Raw genomic sequence first — 17,619 nt, forward strand, 5'->3', positions numbered from 1 at the left:
AGGGAGACACAGAATCGGAAACAGGCTCCAGGCTCTGAGCCATCAGCCCAGAGCCTGACGCGGGGCTCGAACTCACGGACCGCGAGATCGTGACCTGGCTGAAGTCGGACGCTTAACCGACTGCGCCACCCAGGCGCCCCTCCACTATCTAATTCTTAAGTTGTGTAGTTTTATGCTTCACATGTAGGTCTTTAATCCATCTAGGATCTACTTTTGTATATAGTGTGAGGTAGGGATTCAGCTTTATTTTTCTATGCATACTTTGTATCATATAGGTGTGTGTGTGTGTGTGTGTGTGTGTGTGAACACTTGAATCTGTTCACTTCATCCCACTGCTCGGAATCCTTCAGTGGCTTCCTGTCACACATGGAATAAAATCCAACCTTCTCACTTGGCTCTGAGGTCCTTATGCTCAGGCCCACATGTCTCTTTAGCTTCATCTCTCACCACTCTTGTCCACTCCAGACGATCAGGCATTGTTTCCTCAAATGTGCCAAGTTCTTTCTCACCTCAAGGTATGCGCACGGGCTATTTTGTCCTTTCTGGAAAGCTCTCCTGTCCCGCTCTTTACCTAGCAGAATCCTTCATTCAGGTCTCAGGTCCTCTGTTACTTCCTCAAAGGAGTCTTCACGGACCCACACTCTGTTAAGAAGGTGTGTGAGTTAGGATAGGTTGTGTTATGCTGCACTAACAGATCGCCCCCAGATCTCAGTGACTTATAGCCACAGCATGTCCATCAAGGGTCAGCTTGATCCACAATGGCTTCACTCTGGGACAGACTGATGGACAGCCTCTACCTGGGACATTGCTGGACTTAGGGAAAAGAGAACAGAGATGATGAACCATGAGCTGGATTAAAGGAATCCGTCTGACAAAAATGCATGTCGCTTCTAGCCACATTCTAGTGCTCAAAGTAAGTCATATGGACACATGCACAACAGGGTGTGGATGCTTAATGTTCCTATATGGAGGGTACCATGAGTTCTAGGGACAAGCCTGAAGTCAGTGAGCTGGAGAAGTAGAATCTTCTCCCAGGAAAGGGTAGGAATTATTTTGAACGATAATATAATCTACCAAAAAGGTTGTTCCCAGCCTATATTCTTATTTCCTCCTTTTTTTTTTTTAAATTTGTTTATTTTGAGAGAGAGAAAGAACCTGAGCAGGCGAGGGGCAGACAGAGAGGGAGAGCGAGAATCCAAAGCAGGCTCCACGATATCAGTGCAGAGCCTGACACAGGGCTTGAACTCAGGAACTGTGAGATCATGACTTGAGCCGAAATCGAGTCAGACGCTTAACCGACTGAGCCCCTCCCCTACCCCGCCAGTGCCCTCTTATTTCTTCTTTTTTCTTTCTTTCATGGCAAGTTATAGTTGTCAGTTTTAAATACATCCACACTTATTTAAAAACTGTGTGGGGGGGCTCATGGAAGGTTTTTGATAAATCATTATGGAATGAACACATAAATATGAAAAAACACAGAAAGAGCCCACTCTTTTCAATCAGATGGAGTTAGGTGGGAAGCCCAGACCTGTCTCTTATTAGTATGTGATCTGAGGCAAATTGACAAATATTACTGAGCTTTCAGTTTTTTCTTATTTAAAATAAAGACAGTAAAACTTCCATCCGGGCTGGCCCATAGATGGCGCTAAAGACATCAGTTTCTTTCCTACATTGTTGCTTTAGTAGCTATCATTCTTCTGGTGTGTGTTTCATTTTAGCCCGCCTGAGCATGAACACGACCCACGGTTATTGTACTGCACCAAATACAAAAGAACGTTTTTATACTGCTTTGACTCAGAAACATCATTGATTTGGCATTGGCTGTGCTTTGCAATAATTTGACCCAAGTGGATCTTAGTGATCTATGGCTTTGCCACTGTGTCTCATATTCTCTAGTTACCCTGCTAACTCTGGCTTTAAAAAAGCAATGACATCTGGGGTGCCTGGGTGGCTCAGTCGGTGGAGCGTCAGACTTCGGCTCAGGTCATGATCTTGCAGTTCATGAGTTCAAGCCCCACATCGGGCTCTGTGCCGACAGCTCAGAGCCTGGAGCCTGCTTCGGATTCTGTGTCTTCCTTTCTCTGCCCCTTCCCCGTTCATGCTCTGTCTCTCTCTGTCTCTCAAAAATGAATAGACGTTAAAAATTAAAAAAAAAAAAAAAGAAAGAAAAAAAAAAAGAAATGACATCTGGTAAAGAAAAATGCAGTTTAAAAACCTTCCAGGAATGATAGATGCCAATTTGAACAGTGTTCCCTATGATGGCCAATGATTATGAAAGGCCTTGTGTGAATGAAGGTGTATTACACTGGCAAGACCCTGAGCTCAGGCATCACCAAAGAGACTTTTATAGATACTTGAGGCCTCTTGCATGGTTATTAAACAGAAAACTGAGTTAGATTCTTGTAAATATTTCCTTCCTCCAACCTTATCTAAATGTGTTTCCCCAAAGGCTGTATTGTTTAGGATTTCTTCCCCTGAGTAGAGCTGTGGGCAGCTATTTTTTTGTTCCTTTACCTTTAATTAGGAGGGATTCCTCTGCAAGCCTGAAGATAAAATTCCTCTTGCTAGGATTAAATCCAACAGGGTGATGCCTAAAGAAATATAAGACCTAATAAAATAATACATTAGGGGGCGCCTGGGTGGCTCAGTCGGTTGAGCGTCCGACTTCGGCTCAGGTCACGATCTCGCAGTCCGTGAGTTCGAGCCCCGCGTCAGGCTCTGGGCTGATGGCTCGGAGCCTGGAGCCTGCTTCCGATTCTGTGTCTCCCTCTCTCTGGCCCTCCCCCGCTCACGCTTTGTCTCACTCTCTCTCTCAGAAATAAAATAAACATTAAAAAAAATAATACATTAGGAAGTAATAGATTTTTTAAGGGGCAAAGGGTGAATAATATTTGCTGTGATATCTGGTAGCCTCAGGTAACAACATGGAGGGAACAATGAAAGATTCTGCTCATCCCTGCCAATCCTAGTTCACAAGGTGGCTCTGACAATTAAAGCTATATATAACCCATGACTTAAAAACTGGTGTCCTAGGCATATGATTGGGAGGCTGGCTGTGGTAACCAAGTGAGAGATGTTGAGACCTGAATTAGAAGAGTATTTGCAGAAGTAGAGAAAAGGGGGCAGATGTCTCCGTGAATCCCAGAAGAACGGGCAGAGGTGTATGACTTTGAACATCCAAAGTCATATATGAGATGAGAAAAGATGACAGGTTACGCATAGGTTTCTGTTGTGGTACCTGGGAGGGCAGAGGTGTCTTCGACCAAGAAAGGAATCACAAGAAGAGCAGCAAATCTTGAAGAAAGATGACGAATTTAACAAAGGACACAGCCGTATGACCTGGTGGAGATGTTGAGTAGACAGTTTGCAACACAAGAGTTTCCGAGAGGTGGGCGGCCAAACACTGGGGCTACACGACGTATGGGCAGTACGGAAAGGAAACCTGTTCCCGAGGCCCCCAGGATTCTGGCTGCAAGGTTATTGGCCATTCTCCCAGCCCTTCTCAAAGTTCCCTATCTCTTCCAAACTGGAGCCGCTGAGACATATGGGGGCTTCTGCGTCACGAACACAAGACCTTTTGGGTATGTTTGAGACTTCCCCTCCCCATAAGCCTCTGAATGAAAACATATTGGCCTTAAAAATGCTTTTGGGTTTCCAAAGAAGGGGTGGGTGCTTTTTACATGTCTTCCAATCATCCGACTTCATCTTTCATTTCTTCTCTTCTCTCCCCGACCATCACTTTCTCCAAGTCTTTGCACATATCGTTCCCTCGGCCAAACATACCTTTCCCTCCTTCTTCATCCCGATGATTCCTGCCTTTATTTTGCCATGAGATTGAGTGTTGTCTTCTCTGGGAAGTCTCCCTTGGGCCCAATCCAGCCTCCAAAAGCTGGGATGGGAGCTTCTACTCTTTGGAGAAGCAGTCAATCAGTTAAAAATCCCGGTGTCCAAAAGTGGGGATTTAGTGAACGTTGGCTCCGAGGGTTCCAGGTGGAGGTGGCTGGGGCAAGTCAAAGGATCACTGGAGGCAGGTGGGTACGCTACATTGTTCACGGAATCTACTGAATGTGATTGTTGGAGGGAATGACAGCTTTATTTATTTATTTTTTTAACGTTTATTTATTTTTGAGACAGAGAGAGACAGAGCATGAACGGGGGAGGGTCAGAGAGAGGGAGACACAGAATCCGAAACAGGCTCCAGGCTCTGAGCCGTCAGCACAGAGCCCGACGTGGGGCTCGAACTCACAGCCCTCACAGACCGCGAGATCATGACCTGAGCTGAAGTCGGCCGCTTAACCGACTGAGCCACCCAGGCGCCCCGGGAATGACAGCTTTAAATGAAATAAGTCAGTGGGAGGACCCACCACTATAGAGAATATACAGGCTCTTCTGTTAATTAGGAAGATTCAGCCACTTCCTGTATCTACTATTTCTCCTTGTGGACCAGGCAAGTAACACTGGTGTCTCTCATTGATTTGAATCCAAATAAAACACAAAATGCGAGTTTTGTTGGTTTTTGCTCTTTTGTTTCTCGCATCAGATAGAGCTCCCTGTTGTAAGTAACAGAAATGCACTATGGCTAACCTCAATGAAAACAGATTCCCTGGAAAGCTAGCACTGGACAGAGGGCAAGGTGGCAGAACAAGCCTGGGAGTGGATGGGGAACAAAGCGTTCTCCGGGGGCAAGAGTTACACAAAGTCTCACAGCAGACGGTCAGGGTGATCCCGATGGGATGGGTGACTGCCAAATGCTTGCAGCCTCTCTGTCGTCCTGCTTGCGAGTCAAGTCTCAGGGAGGAAGCATCCTCAGGTCATTGCCCACCCTTTCTGCTACAGAGGGTCAACCGACCTTATCACACCAGCAGAACGTGATCAATAGAGAACAGGAAACTCCCTGCTACAAATCTCGATGCTTCTACCGGAAGAAGGGGGACCGGTTGCTGAGCTGCCAAAACCCAACAGATGACATTTGACAAACCGCATGTACTAAGACAGAATGGAAAGTGAGGTGACATTTCCTGATCTCCGCCTGCCTACCTACCTGGCATTTCTTGGCCGGGATCCCATTTAATCTCAACAACCTTGTACGGCAAATAGTAGTGTTTGCATTTTCGGGGCGGGGTGAGCAAAGGAGGTCAGAAAGGTGAAGGCACTTAGACTAAGTTCCCACAGCTAGATTCGAATGGAGCCAAGATTCAGGGCCAGGCCTGTCTGACTCCTTGTCCCTTCTCCTGCAGTCCATGCTGTTTTCTTGCAGAGTTGGGACACCTGAAGCTGGGGGGTAAGACTGACTGGTGATTACGTCCTGAGGAGGGGACATAATGTAACCAATGGCAGAGGTAGGCTGGGAGACGGGCCTCAGCTCACCAAGTCTGTTCTGAAGGATTCTCTGGGCCTTTCCAATCATACATTGTCTCATGGACCCAACAGACAAATCATCAGCTTTTGTTCTCCACAGAGCATCGATTTACTGCCTTAAGAGCCTGCTGAGGCATTTTCTCTGCAAAGTGTCTCCCCTGGGCTTCGTGTTTTCTGTAAATGGCCTAAAGAAGTATCTTTAAGGTGACTTAAATAGATTCTATATTTACACAGTATAAACAATTTTCTCAAATTAGGCTGTCTTTCATCTTAACTTAGTTTATGATTTTGCCAGCAAGAGCATTAATTTTTTTTTTTTCCACGAAACTGAGACTCCTAGCAAGGCTATACTGTGTTGTGTGAAATGTATCTATCATTTATCACAGAAGTATAAACTCTGTGGGGATAAGAATGTTTGTTTTGTTTGCTTCTGTATTCCCAGCACCTAGAAAAGTGCTTAGCCAATAATAGACACTCAATAAACATTTATGGAATGTGTGACGGCATTTGTAAACATTCCGTCTTTTCTCAGAGAGTTGGCTCTGTCCACAGCCCCAGAAGACCATGCTTGGCCAAACTGATTCCTTGTATCCCTCAAGACTGAGGGATTTAGGCAAGGGGAAGGGAAAATTCTGTAGCTACAATAACAAGTGAGCCAGGGCTAGATTTGGTGTTTGTGGCAGCCCAGAGCAGTGGGTCAGTAGCAGTCTTCGGGTGCAAAAAAACACAGGAAAAAAAAAAATCAGTATTGTTTAACAAGTCTCCACTGCCAATCCCAGTTTCCCTTGCTGATTCCTTTGCTTTTGGAGATTTGAAATCTAAAATGTCAACACTTCTATTCTTTTGGGATGAGCACTGGGTGTTGTATGGAAACCAATGGGACAATAAATTTCATGTATTAAAAAAAATAAAAACAAATGCACTTTTGCTAAAAATAAAAAAAATAAATAAATAAAATAAAATGTCAACACTTCTATTCTTTTGGGATGAGCACTGGGTGTTGTATGGAAACCAATGGGACAATAAATTTCATATATTAAAAAAATTAAAAAAATGCACTTTTGCTAAAAATAAAAAAATAAATAAATAAATAAAATAAAATGTCAACACTTTTATTTCCAAACAAGATGACACAACCGGGCCTGGATCGATCCCGCCCACTGAAGCAGCCAATAAAATGGGCAGAATCTACAAAATGAAACAATGGTTTTCAAGACAGCAGACAGCAGGCGACAAAGGACAGGGACCCCAGAGAGACCGGAAACAAATAAGGTCAGCCCGACAACCACCCTTGCTTACTGACTCAGGATTTCTGGGCCATGGCACGGGGCGGGGGTGGGGGGACACAGGTGGAGTCTGGTGGACTCGTTGAGTTGAGGAGACAGAATTGCAAGTCCAGAAACACCAAGGCATCTAGAGGACCTAGAGGTCGTAGAACAGAGTACTGGAGAGGAGAGACATGCAGAGAAAAAGACAGAGAGAGAGAGAACTCCAGATTTCTTCAGAGTCCTTTTGAGCATTCGGCAGAGAACCCATCAGTGCATGATATGAGGAAATGGGAGTGTAACGATTATAAGGGACAGTATCTGGAACTCATACAGGGCCAGGAACAGTACTTGTTCCCACCAACCAGACTGGAAAAATCTCAAAATTCGCAAGGTGTTTGGTAGAGTTCACAAAAGAATCTGGCCTCAGTCATGGCAAAGAATTAGCCCTGGACTAAATTCTGCTCTGGTTCTATCTAAAAAGCCTTAAAAGCAATACCTGAAAGGATCCAACTGTTCTTAAGTATAAATGGGTTCTGGAGCAAAGCTCAAGGATATTTGTAGGAGTATTAAAAGACCTAGCTAGCACCCAGACCAGATAAAATTCACAATATGTAGCATCCAATCAAAAATTACCAAGCGTGAAAAGAATCAGAAAATGACAACCCATACTGAGGGGAGAAAGCGATCAATTGAACTGACATACAAGTTGGAATTATCAAACAAGGACGTGAAAATAATTAGAGCTGTATTTCATAGAGTCAGAAAGTTAAGTGGGGGCATGCGGAATGTAAAAAAAAACACAAAAGGAACTAATAGAAATGAAAACTACAAAATGTGAATGAAAAATTCTCTAGATGAGATTAACAGTTTAGACGTCAAAGGAAAAAAATATAGCGAACTTAAAGATACGGCAATAGAAACTATCCAAAATGAAACACTAAGGGAAATGAGTAAATAAAAGAGAATAGCATCAGTGAGTTGTATGTCAACCTCATATATACACCCAATATATACGTAATTGAAGAACCCGAAAAAGAGAAAAAAAAAGGGAGGGGGGAAGACAGAAAAAAATATTTGAAGAACTAATAGCCCCCAAATTTCCAAATGACACAAGAACTATAACCGGAACAAAGACATCTCTCAAAAACGAAGGGGAAATGAAGACTTTTCAGAGATACAAAGGCTGAAAACGGCACTCACCAGCAGACCTGCAGGGCCACAACGTTTGGATGTCATCCTGCAAGTGGGAAAGATGATACCAGAGGAAAGGAGGAGTCTACGCGAAAGAATATGAAGAACATCAGAAATGATATACAGGTATTTTCTCCCTACTACTTAAATCCCTTAATGACATAATTGGCTGGTTAAAGAAAAATGATGATGTATTGCGGGGTTTATATCATGTGTAGAAGTAAAATGTATGCTAATTGGGGCTCCTGGGTGGCCCAGTCGGTTGAGCGTCCCACTTCAGCTCGGGTCATGATCTCACGGTCCGTGAGTTCGAGCCCCGCGTCGGGCTCTGTGCTGACAGCTCAGAGCCTGGAGGCTGTTTCGGATTCTATGTCTCCCTCTCTCTGCCCCTTCCCCACTCATGCTCTGTCTCTGTCTCTCAAAAATGAATAAACATTTAAAAAAAATTTAAAATGTATGCCAATGGCATAAAGACTGCTGGGGAGACGTGGAAGAATATTACCTTAGGAGTCTTAACTGTACATGAAATGACATCATATCACTTGAAGACAGGCTTTAGACAGGATACATGATGTAAGATATAGATATGTACCCTCTGTGGTATGATACAAAATATGTATCATATATATTCATATACACCAGTGCCTTATATAGCTACATAATATATATCATGTAACTTGCATCATAAAACTCTTACCACATATATGATGTCAACTCTAAAGCAACGGTGAAAATAACAAAGAATGGTAGAGCATAAGGCAATGCAAGAGGTAAAATAGAATCTTAAAAACTATTCAGTTAAGCTTAAAAATTCTTTTTTAATGTTTATTTATTTTTGAGACAGAGAGAGACAGAGCATGAATGGGGGAGGGTCAGAGAGAGAGGGAGACCCAGAATCCAAAGCAGGCTCCAGGCTCCTAGCTGTCAGCACAGAGCCCAACCTGGGGCTCGAACTCACGAACTGTGAGATCATGACCCTAGCTGAAGCCAAGAGTCGGATGCTTAAGTGACTGAACCACCCAGGTTCCCCTCTAACATAATTCTTTTCTTTTTTTTTAAATTAGTTTAGTGTTTATTTATTTTAGAGAGAGAAGGACAGAATGCAAGCAGGGGAGGGGCAGAGAGAGAGGGAGACAGAATTCGAAGCAGGTTCCAAGCTGTCAGCACAGAGCCCCACGCGGGGCTCGAACTCAGGGACCGTGAGATCATGACCTGAGCCGAAGTCGGACGCTTAACCGACTGAGCCACCCAGGTGCCCCAGTTAAGCTTTAAGAAGGCAGAAAAAGAAGAGGAAAAAGGGGACCATGAATATAATGCAGCAACAGCACAAAATAGCGTGCTGAACTGCATCTCAACCATTACACAAAGTAGTATGTGTTGATTTAAAAATTTTTAATAATGTCGATTTTTGAATTCCGTAATAACTACAGGAGAAGAAAATTTGACATGGGATTAGAAGTTTCAGAGATGCTATATTTCTGCTCGAAAACAAGCATTCTAGTTACTTAGTCAAGGGCAGCCAAGCTTTATTATACTTTTTTCATTGACATTATAAACAATCATTTTTGGTACAAAACCAGCTTTAGTAATCCTAAAGCCTCCCAAATATATCATTTGTTATACCTGACAGTTCAGTTGTTTCATTTATTCTTTTATGAGCTTAAGACACCCCCGTGATAACGTGCCCTTTGTATTGATTTACTTTTACAAACTCTAAATAAAAATTTGTTTAAAAGCATCATTTTAACTTCCTCCTTCCTGCAGTGCGTAAATCGCAGCAGAGCTTAAAAGACATGCCAATTTGGGAAATAAAGGTGCTTTTGTGTTTGGGTTTACATTCTCAGCATGATCTAGTGCTAATACCTGCTTGCATTTATATTCCTGTTCTTGATGTTTGTGGGGGAGATTTTTATAGAACAAAACGGAAGCCTTTGTTTCACCTTGGCTTCAAGAGAGAAAAAATGGAAGAAAGTCCAAATCTCTAGCCAAACTGTAAGTTCCTCTGAAATTCACCCTCTGCAAAGTGCAAAAAAAACCCATGAGATTTAAGCTACATCTTACTCTTTCCTGTTCCCTCGGCAATCGTATTCAAAAATCAGTGAACTAAGTCTGCTAGAAGGAGAGCTCAGGTATTTTGTCTTGGAATCCTAAGAAATGGTTCAACCCTCTTGTTTTCCTGATGACAAGAAGTAAAATCACCCCCTTGGGTATTCCTTCCTTCTGTAGCTGAGTTCCTGAGTTTTTTTGTGTGTATTATGGCTAAGGAGGAGATTTGATGGTCTGACACTGAAAATGGCAGACATTTACTTGTAGACGAGAAATACCTCTCAGCCACCCCAGCAGTATTTTAGGTTGATTTGATCACCTAGACCTGTTGGGTGAATGCACTGAGAGAAAATGACAAAGGTCAGCGTGGGCTAGTTTGGAAAGAATTTAAGGGATTTTTCAAGCAAAGAAAGAGAGATTTTTGTTTTTCTTTTTCTGGAGCAGCTGCCTAGCTTGGGAGAAGCGAGGGCAGGAAGGAGTATGTTATGAATGTCATTTGTTTCGAACAAGCTTTTGGGTGGTAGGTAAATTTCATATCAAATATTCCATATCAAATACCGTGGAACTGGTATTTCATTAAATGTGATGCCACCTGAAACCTGTCACCACCGGGCTTTATTTAGATGAGACCCCCCCCCCCCGTGTTTCCTTGAGGTTATTGTCCTTATTTTAATTTTAAAAAGCAGTGGGCCTTGCTGGGGCTATAGGCTCAGGAGGACTTGGGCATCGGAGGCACTTCTCAAAGGCTATCACTAGACAGAAATTTCCCCCCTCAGATTGGCCTTATCCTGACCTGTTACCTCTATCTTGGTAGTATGTTCTTTTGGGGGGGGTCTTCCCGTATGGAAAAATGCCAGGGATGCTCTCCCTCCCCTAGTCCAATCCCATCTACCCCTTATCATGGGAAAAAGACCCCACTCTTTCCAATGTTCCAGGGCTCATGCTGAATTTCTCTTACTCATGTACTTCCAGGTAGAATGTATTGGAAACATCTCAGGATGGGGCGGTTAGAATGGGAGAGTTAAATGTTCAAGCTCACATGACCATCTTGCATCAGCAGCCTATCCTGTAATTTGGACTTAGTAGTAAAAGGGAAAGGAAGAGGAAATGAAGTCAACAAGGGACTTGGGGGAATGACTGCTTTGAGGAAAACGATCTGGAAGTATTATGTTAAGCATGGCTTAAGTCTCTACAAGAATGTGGTTTTGGGGGCGTGTATGTGGCTAAATTGTCTGTGACCTGGGCTCACGGCTCATGGTGTCCCTGTGTGCATGTGCGACAGCGAGGCTGAGGGTGGGAGCACAGAGGTGGGGGCGGAAACACCCCCAAGGTCTGTATCAGAAATACAGTCCTTTCATTTAAAGCCAAGGTGCAGGTTGTACTGATTACTTGAATGGAATTATTAGGTTCTGGATTTTTGCAGAGAAAATTGCAGCTTCCGATGTGGTGCTGGGTTCTCACAGTGGAGCTAAGGCTGTTGGTTTTCTAATGAGCCCTCAGGGATTTCTGCCCTGGAGGACTGAGCAGCAACGAGGCTCAGGACCAAGCCCTCTGTAAATATCATCTCATTTAACACTTAGAACCATCCTGCTCTGTCATCACCGTTTTAAAGAGGAAGAGTCCAAGCTTGGGGAAAAAAGAGAGCACACACAACCAGCAGTGGCAGGGTAAGGGCGGGAGGCCAGACAGTCTGGCATGCAAACCCCCTGCACAGGAAGGCATGACGATAGCGCCATTTATGTACGATTAGCTCGAAGTCTGACCTGTGAGGCATAGTCCAGGGCAGCTGGGAAGAAGCTGGGGAGATCCTTCTCCGCTAGGCCCTCTTGCCTCCATCCTGTGCCCTATTTTAGACCTGTGGGTAATTACTTATTTAGCTTGTTGGCTCCGGCACTCGACCCGGAGCTCCCCGGTATACCGGCAGTGACGCATAAGTGAAAAGAACACGCAGGCGGGAGTCAGGCAGCCAGCACCTTCCCTAGCCCTGTGACTTTGAACACCTTTCTGAACCCCATTTTCCATTTGGGCAAAGTGGAGGTGAGCGGGCCTATGAGGAGGGATTGTTTTAAGGGGTGAACAACAGAAGGCGGGCGCCCGGGACACAGAGTCTGCTCAGCCAATGCCAGTTCTCTCTGGTCTCCTTGAGAATAAGGCTTGCATCTTGCTAACCCTATCTATCGCCCCTGCTCTTGGCACCTAATGAGTGCTCGGGAGAATATATCCATTCAGTGAGTGCAGCTCCAGCAAAAGGAATTTTTCGCCCTTATGAATTTTTAGGGGTGTCTCAAGCCCAATGAACCCTGAGTGAGGGATACTGCGCATCCCCTTTTCCAGATTCCGGCAGTGCTGGTCGAGGAAGTGCGGGTCCCGCGCGAATCCGGGAGGGAGCCGGGGCGGGTGAGCTCTGTACCTGCGAGGGCGCAGCCGGGCCTTCGGTTGCCGCCGCCGCCGCCGGCAGAGGGCGCCCCGGACCCGCTGAGCTCGTGGCGCTGGGGCTGGGGCGCTCGCCCGGCGCGGGGCGCAGGCTGCAGTCCGGCGTTGACCGCAGCCCGCGACGCGCCCGCCGCCCGGGCGGAGCTTGAAGTGAGCGCCCTCGGGGCGCAGCGGCGCGCGCCTGCCAGGCGCGCCGCTGCGCGGAACCCTCTCGGAACGGTGAGTGCAGGCGCCGGCGGGGCACCCCTCACCCTAGTTGGGGGACACTTGGAGACGCAGGTCGGACGGACGCGGGCTGTTGCAGGGCTTGGTATGCGTGGGAGAGTGGGCAGGGTCCCTGCTTGCGTCGGTCTTTGGGAAGGGCTTGGGGTCGTGCCCGGTGGGTGTCCGGCCGAGCTGCGCTTTTTGGAGACTCGGGCTTACTTGAGGTTCTAACACAGGGATCTCTCTCGCGGGCCCTGTCGCATGCTGTTCGGGGGTCCGGGGGTCCGGGGGTTGGCGGGTAACCCAGGGCGTGCGAGCGCTCACCTGGGCGTTCCCCACCCCGTTTCGCCCGCGACATCACCCAGGGAACCACGTGCAGGCTGTCGCCCGCAACTCTGCCTGTCAAGCGAAGCCCGCCCCCAGGGCAGGGGAGGGGACGCGGGGGCGGGGTGGGCTGTGCCCCGCGGGAACCCGGCTGGCCCGTGCGCCCTCCGGTGCCAGCTCGGCTCTCTTCGCCTGGTGTTCCCACGGGCTCCCGGGAGGTAGCGGACAGTGCGGTGGAGAGGCGCAGAGCCCTGCCCCGAGGGGCCGGAGGCCACCCAAGGGGCGCCCGGGCGCTCGGCCCCGGGGGAAAGGCAGCGAGGAAGAGAAGCTGCCCAAGTGACTAGTCTTGGAGGTGCCCTCTCTCGAGGAGGAGCTGAACGCCCGGGAGCCCTTTTCCCGGGTGTCCTTGGCGTGAACAATCTCTGGACGCTGGAGAGGTAGGGCATCGCCGGCTCTGGGGGACCTGGCCCGGGATCATTTTCCGAACCTGCCCCGCGATTTTTGCGCATCAGGAGCCAGACCCCGACTGCGCGCGCCGGGCAGGACTCCGGCGCGCCTCCTGGGCGTTGTGGTGCTGCGGCGCCTAGCGAAGCCCGCTTTCGGAGCTCCGGGGGCTTTTGAGAGACACAACCTCGAGGCAAGGTAGGTGGCTCGCCCGGCGTTGAATTGGGGTTGATGTGGGTAAAGCTGCGATCTGCTCAAGGCTTGGCGAACGACCTTTGCCTTCTTTTTGCTTTCTAGGGCGTATGGAGGGCTGCTGTGGGGCCAGGGACTTGGAGGAGTGAGGCGTGTATTTTCAGCTGCACCTCAGAGAGGGGAGAATTCTGTCACCACCAGAGAGGCAACCGCCCCAAAATGTGACCACGATTGACTAGATCCGCAGAGGCCTGGGAATCTCCGGATTGATAGCCTAGAATATGCTAAAAAGCCAGTGCTTTCCACTGGGAACTGGAAGGTCAGCTGGTGAATGCAACAGTGACCTGGAGCAAGGGAGTCAGAAGACAGTTCTAGAGAGCAGGGAGGACCTTCCAAGGGGCTGACTTGGGTGGCCAGGGGTAGGCTCCTGCCCCGCGATTGCTGCAGCCCTCTGATGGGATGCTGGTGAGGTCCTGCGGCCCCGGGAGCCGGTGGGGGTGTGCGAGGGGCCGCCCAGTGGGTGAGAACTGCAGGTTTGACTGACCTCTCATCCCTGCTTAGGAACTGGAGGGTGTCAGAGCCCCCCGCGTGCACCCCCTCAGCAAGATGAGGACTCTGAACACCTCTACCATGGACGGGGCTGGGCTGGTGGTGGAGAGAGACTTCTCCTTCCGCATCCTTACAGCCTGTTTCCTGTCTCTGCTCATCCTGTCCACGCTCCTGGGGAACACGCTGGTCTGTGCGGCTGTCATCAGATTCCGACACCTGCGGTCCAAGGTGACCAACTTCTTTGTCATCTCCTTGGCCGTATCGGATCTCTTGGTGGCTGTTTTGGTCATGCCCTGGAAAGCAGTGGCGGAGATCGCTGGCTTCTGGCCCTTTGGGTCCTTCTGTAACATCTGGGTGGCCTTTGACATCATGTGCTCCACTGCGTCCATCCTCAACCTCTGTGTGATCAGCGTGGACAGGTATTGGGCCATCTCTAGCCCCTTCCGGTATGAGAGGAAGATGACCCCCAAAGCAGCCTTCATTCTGATCGGCGTGGCATGGACCTTGTCGGTACTAATCTCCTTCATCCCAGTGCAACTCAGCTGGCACAAGGCCAAACCCACAAGCCCCTCCGATGGGAATGCCACTTCCCTAGGTGAGACCACGGACAACTGTGATTCCAGCTTAAGCAGGACATACGCCATTTCGTCCTCCCTGATAAGCTTCTATATCCCCGTGGCCATCATGATTGTCACCTACACCAGGATCTATAGGATCGCCCAGAAACAAATACGGCGCATCTCGGCCCTGGAGAGGGCAGCCGTCCATGCCAAGAATTGCCAGACCACTGCAGGTAATGGAAACCCCGCGGAGTGTTCTCAGCCAGAAAGCTCCTTTAAGATGTCCTTCAAAAGAGAGACTAAAGTTCTGAAGACCCTGTCGGTGATCATGGGGGTGTTTGTGTGCTGCTGGCTGCCTTTCTTCATCTTGAACTGCATGGTGCCCTTCTGTGGGTCTGGGGAGACCAAGCCCTTCTGCATCGATTCCATCACCTTCGACGTGTTTGTGTGGTTTGGGTGGGCTAATTCCTCCTTGAACCCCATCATTTATGCCTTCAATGCTGATTTTCGCAAGGCATTTTCAACTCTCTTAGGATGCTACAGACTTTGCCCTACCACGAATAATGCCATAGAGACGGTTAGCATCAATAACAATGGGGCTGTGGTGTTTTCCAGCCATCACGAGCCTCGAGGCTCCATTTCCAAGGACTGCAATCTGGTTTATCTGATCCCACATGCGGTGGGCTCCTCCCAGGACCTGAAGAAGGAGGAGGCGTGTGGAACGGCCAGACCCTTGGAGAAGCTGTCCCCGGCCCTGTCTGTCATATTGGACTATGACACTGATGTCTCTCTAGAGAAGATTCAGCCCATCACACAAAATGGACAGCATCCGACCTGAGCTCTGAGATGAATCCTGCCAGACAGGCTCACCCCAAAAGCCGGAGGAGACTTTCGGTGGCTTGTTGTTAGGAAACTAAGGTGCGGTGAGGCCCTGAGACGTCAGGCAAGCCCCCCTCTGCTGCTTTCCCTCAACACACAACTAACTACGTTTTAAAATACATTCCAGTGTGTTTTCTGTGTTGTCCGTAGTGAATCAAAGAGGGACATATGTGAAGTGAACGTTCACAGGGACATGTCTTTGGCTCCAAAGTTATTTTTAGAAACTGGTTCTTATCTTAGGACTTAAAATATAGGGCAAAGAATCAACAGTGAACGGCATCGATTTAGAAAATTAATCCTTTCCAGGACGGAAGGAAATGAGAAGGGTTGAGTTTGCTGTGTACAAACAGGTGCTAACAGATGTCCAAGCAAAGTTTTCCGATTGTAAAGGTAGGTGCATGCCTTCATAAATTATTTCTGAAACATAATTAAGCCTTACAGTAGGAATGGGATTTTTTTTTTCCAGACTTGAGAGATGCTTTGTTGATACTGGTTTTATTTATTTATTGTATTATGTGGGTATTTTTAATTTATTACAATAAATCTATATTTATCATATGTCATAGGATAAACTTATGAGTTATCTGAGACCTTGTTCGTCCATCTAAGTAGTACCTTATTGGCCAGTGAAATAAACACACAAACTCTGTGAGATGCTAAATGCCCATGTATCACTTCCAGCAACACAGCAAAGACTGATAGGAAATGAAGTTGTGATAATTCCTTAAAGTTCATGGGCATAAATAAATAAGAGGGGAGAATTGACAAATGCCGTGGATGTTTTTCTGGAAAGATTCTGAAAAACTTAAAAAGGCATAGCTACTACTGTGTTCAAATGTTTTTTAATGACAGAGACTCTCCCAGGAGAATGATTTGCAGTTCTGTAAATATCTTTAATAAAAGCCAGCTTAAGAAGAACCCGACTTGAAACTCATGAGCTTAGGTGGTAATAAAAAGTATGTGCCACTTTGTATTTATGTAAAATAATTGGCCCTCTGTGTCTTTTCTCATTTCCATGTCAGATAGCTTTTCCGAACCAAACAAATTGCTGTCCTGGTTAAACATGTGTAGTGAAGACAGTAGGTTTCCTTAACTCTCGCGTGACAACAGTCGCACCAATGGACAAAGGTCAAATCCTGCATTTCCGTCTTACCAGGTCAAAGCGCACCACTCAGTGGGGTGACTTTTTGTAGTGCTTTAATCTGAAATTAGAATTGATTTTTTTTTTCCTAGTCTAGATGTTAATAGTGTACTAACTAACGAATAGTGCCTCATTATCATCCTCGAGTTAGACACTTCTCTGGGTGGAAAAAACAGGAGACCCCTTCTGGGTGGGTGTGTTAAGTGCCCCAAAGCCACCAGTATCTCTTGAAAAATGCTAGCTCCTTCTCTGTGCTTCAGAATCAAGTTCCTATCTCATCATCTCAACTGTATAAAGTATCAGAATAGAGTCTCTCTTGCCAGATACTCATTCACGTGGGGCGTTTCAAGAGGATTTCTTTGAAATGTTTACAAAGTATTGTTGACAAGCAATTTACTTAACATTTAGATGAAGTGGGTCACAAGAAATAAATTGACTGAAAAGTATCTCCTGCATCAGGTCCGTGTTATTTATGCATTGTGAATGTTTCTTCCTTTTATTGCCTGTATGCTTTCTTACATATAATAAAATTATTTTGTGAACTCAAATCAACCCTGAATGGGCTGTGTCGTGTTTGTTAAACGTATTTTAAAAACTAGGCTCCTTCAGACCTACAAGGAAGAAAACATGAGCATTTTTGAGGATAACCTTACTTTTGTTTTTCTTTTTAATGGAAATTTCTCCTTGTTACATAGGTCACATGTTGCCTTTGAATATTTAAACAGGAAATGTTTTTGATTTCGACTATATACTCTCGGGGTGTTTTTTTTTTTTCTGTCATAAAACATTTTTTAAAAAGAAACTCTCCTCATGTGAGGGATTACTCTACTTTTCGTTTCACAGGTCTGAAAGCTTTCTAAAATCTCTGCTTTTTTCTTTCGAAGAGCCCAGAGATGTTAAGTAACATAAAAATCACAGAAAAAACTGTGGCTCGCTGTGGGTTACGGGGACCCTCAGCTTATGTGGCAACCACTGTATTTATGGGTAGTGCTTGTTTTAAGAGTAAAACATAACAAGAATTTCCTTCTGG

General features: G+C 46.5%; 1 protein-coding gene across 1 annotated transcript; it reads left to right on the forward strand.

Annotated features, from left to right (window-relative positions):
- Positions 1-14,066: 14,066 nt before the first annotated feature.
- Positions 14,067-15,407, forward strand: DRD1 (dopamine receptor D1). The gene has a single exon (XM_047072830.1). It carries the CDS (start codon positions 14,067-14,069, stop codon positions 15,405-15,407), a length of 1,341 nt encoding a protein of 446 aa, XP_046928786.1.
- Positions 15,408-17,619: the final 2,212 nt, after the last annotated feature.

The sequence above is a fragment of the Lynx rufus genome, unplaced genomic scaffold (genome assembly GCF_022079265.1).
Source record: "Lynx rufus isolate CCGP_SWC_20201006 ecotype Redwood Valley unplaced genomic scaffold, mLynRuf1.p SCAF_1, whole genome shotgun sequence".
NCBI classification, from domain to species: domain Eukaryota; kingdom Metazoa; phylum Chordata; class Mammalia; order Carnivora; family Felidae; genus Lynx; species Lynx rufus.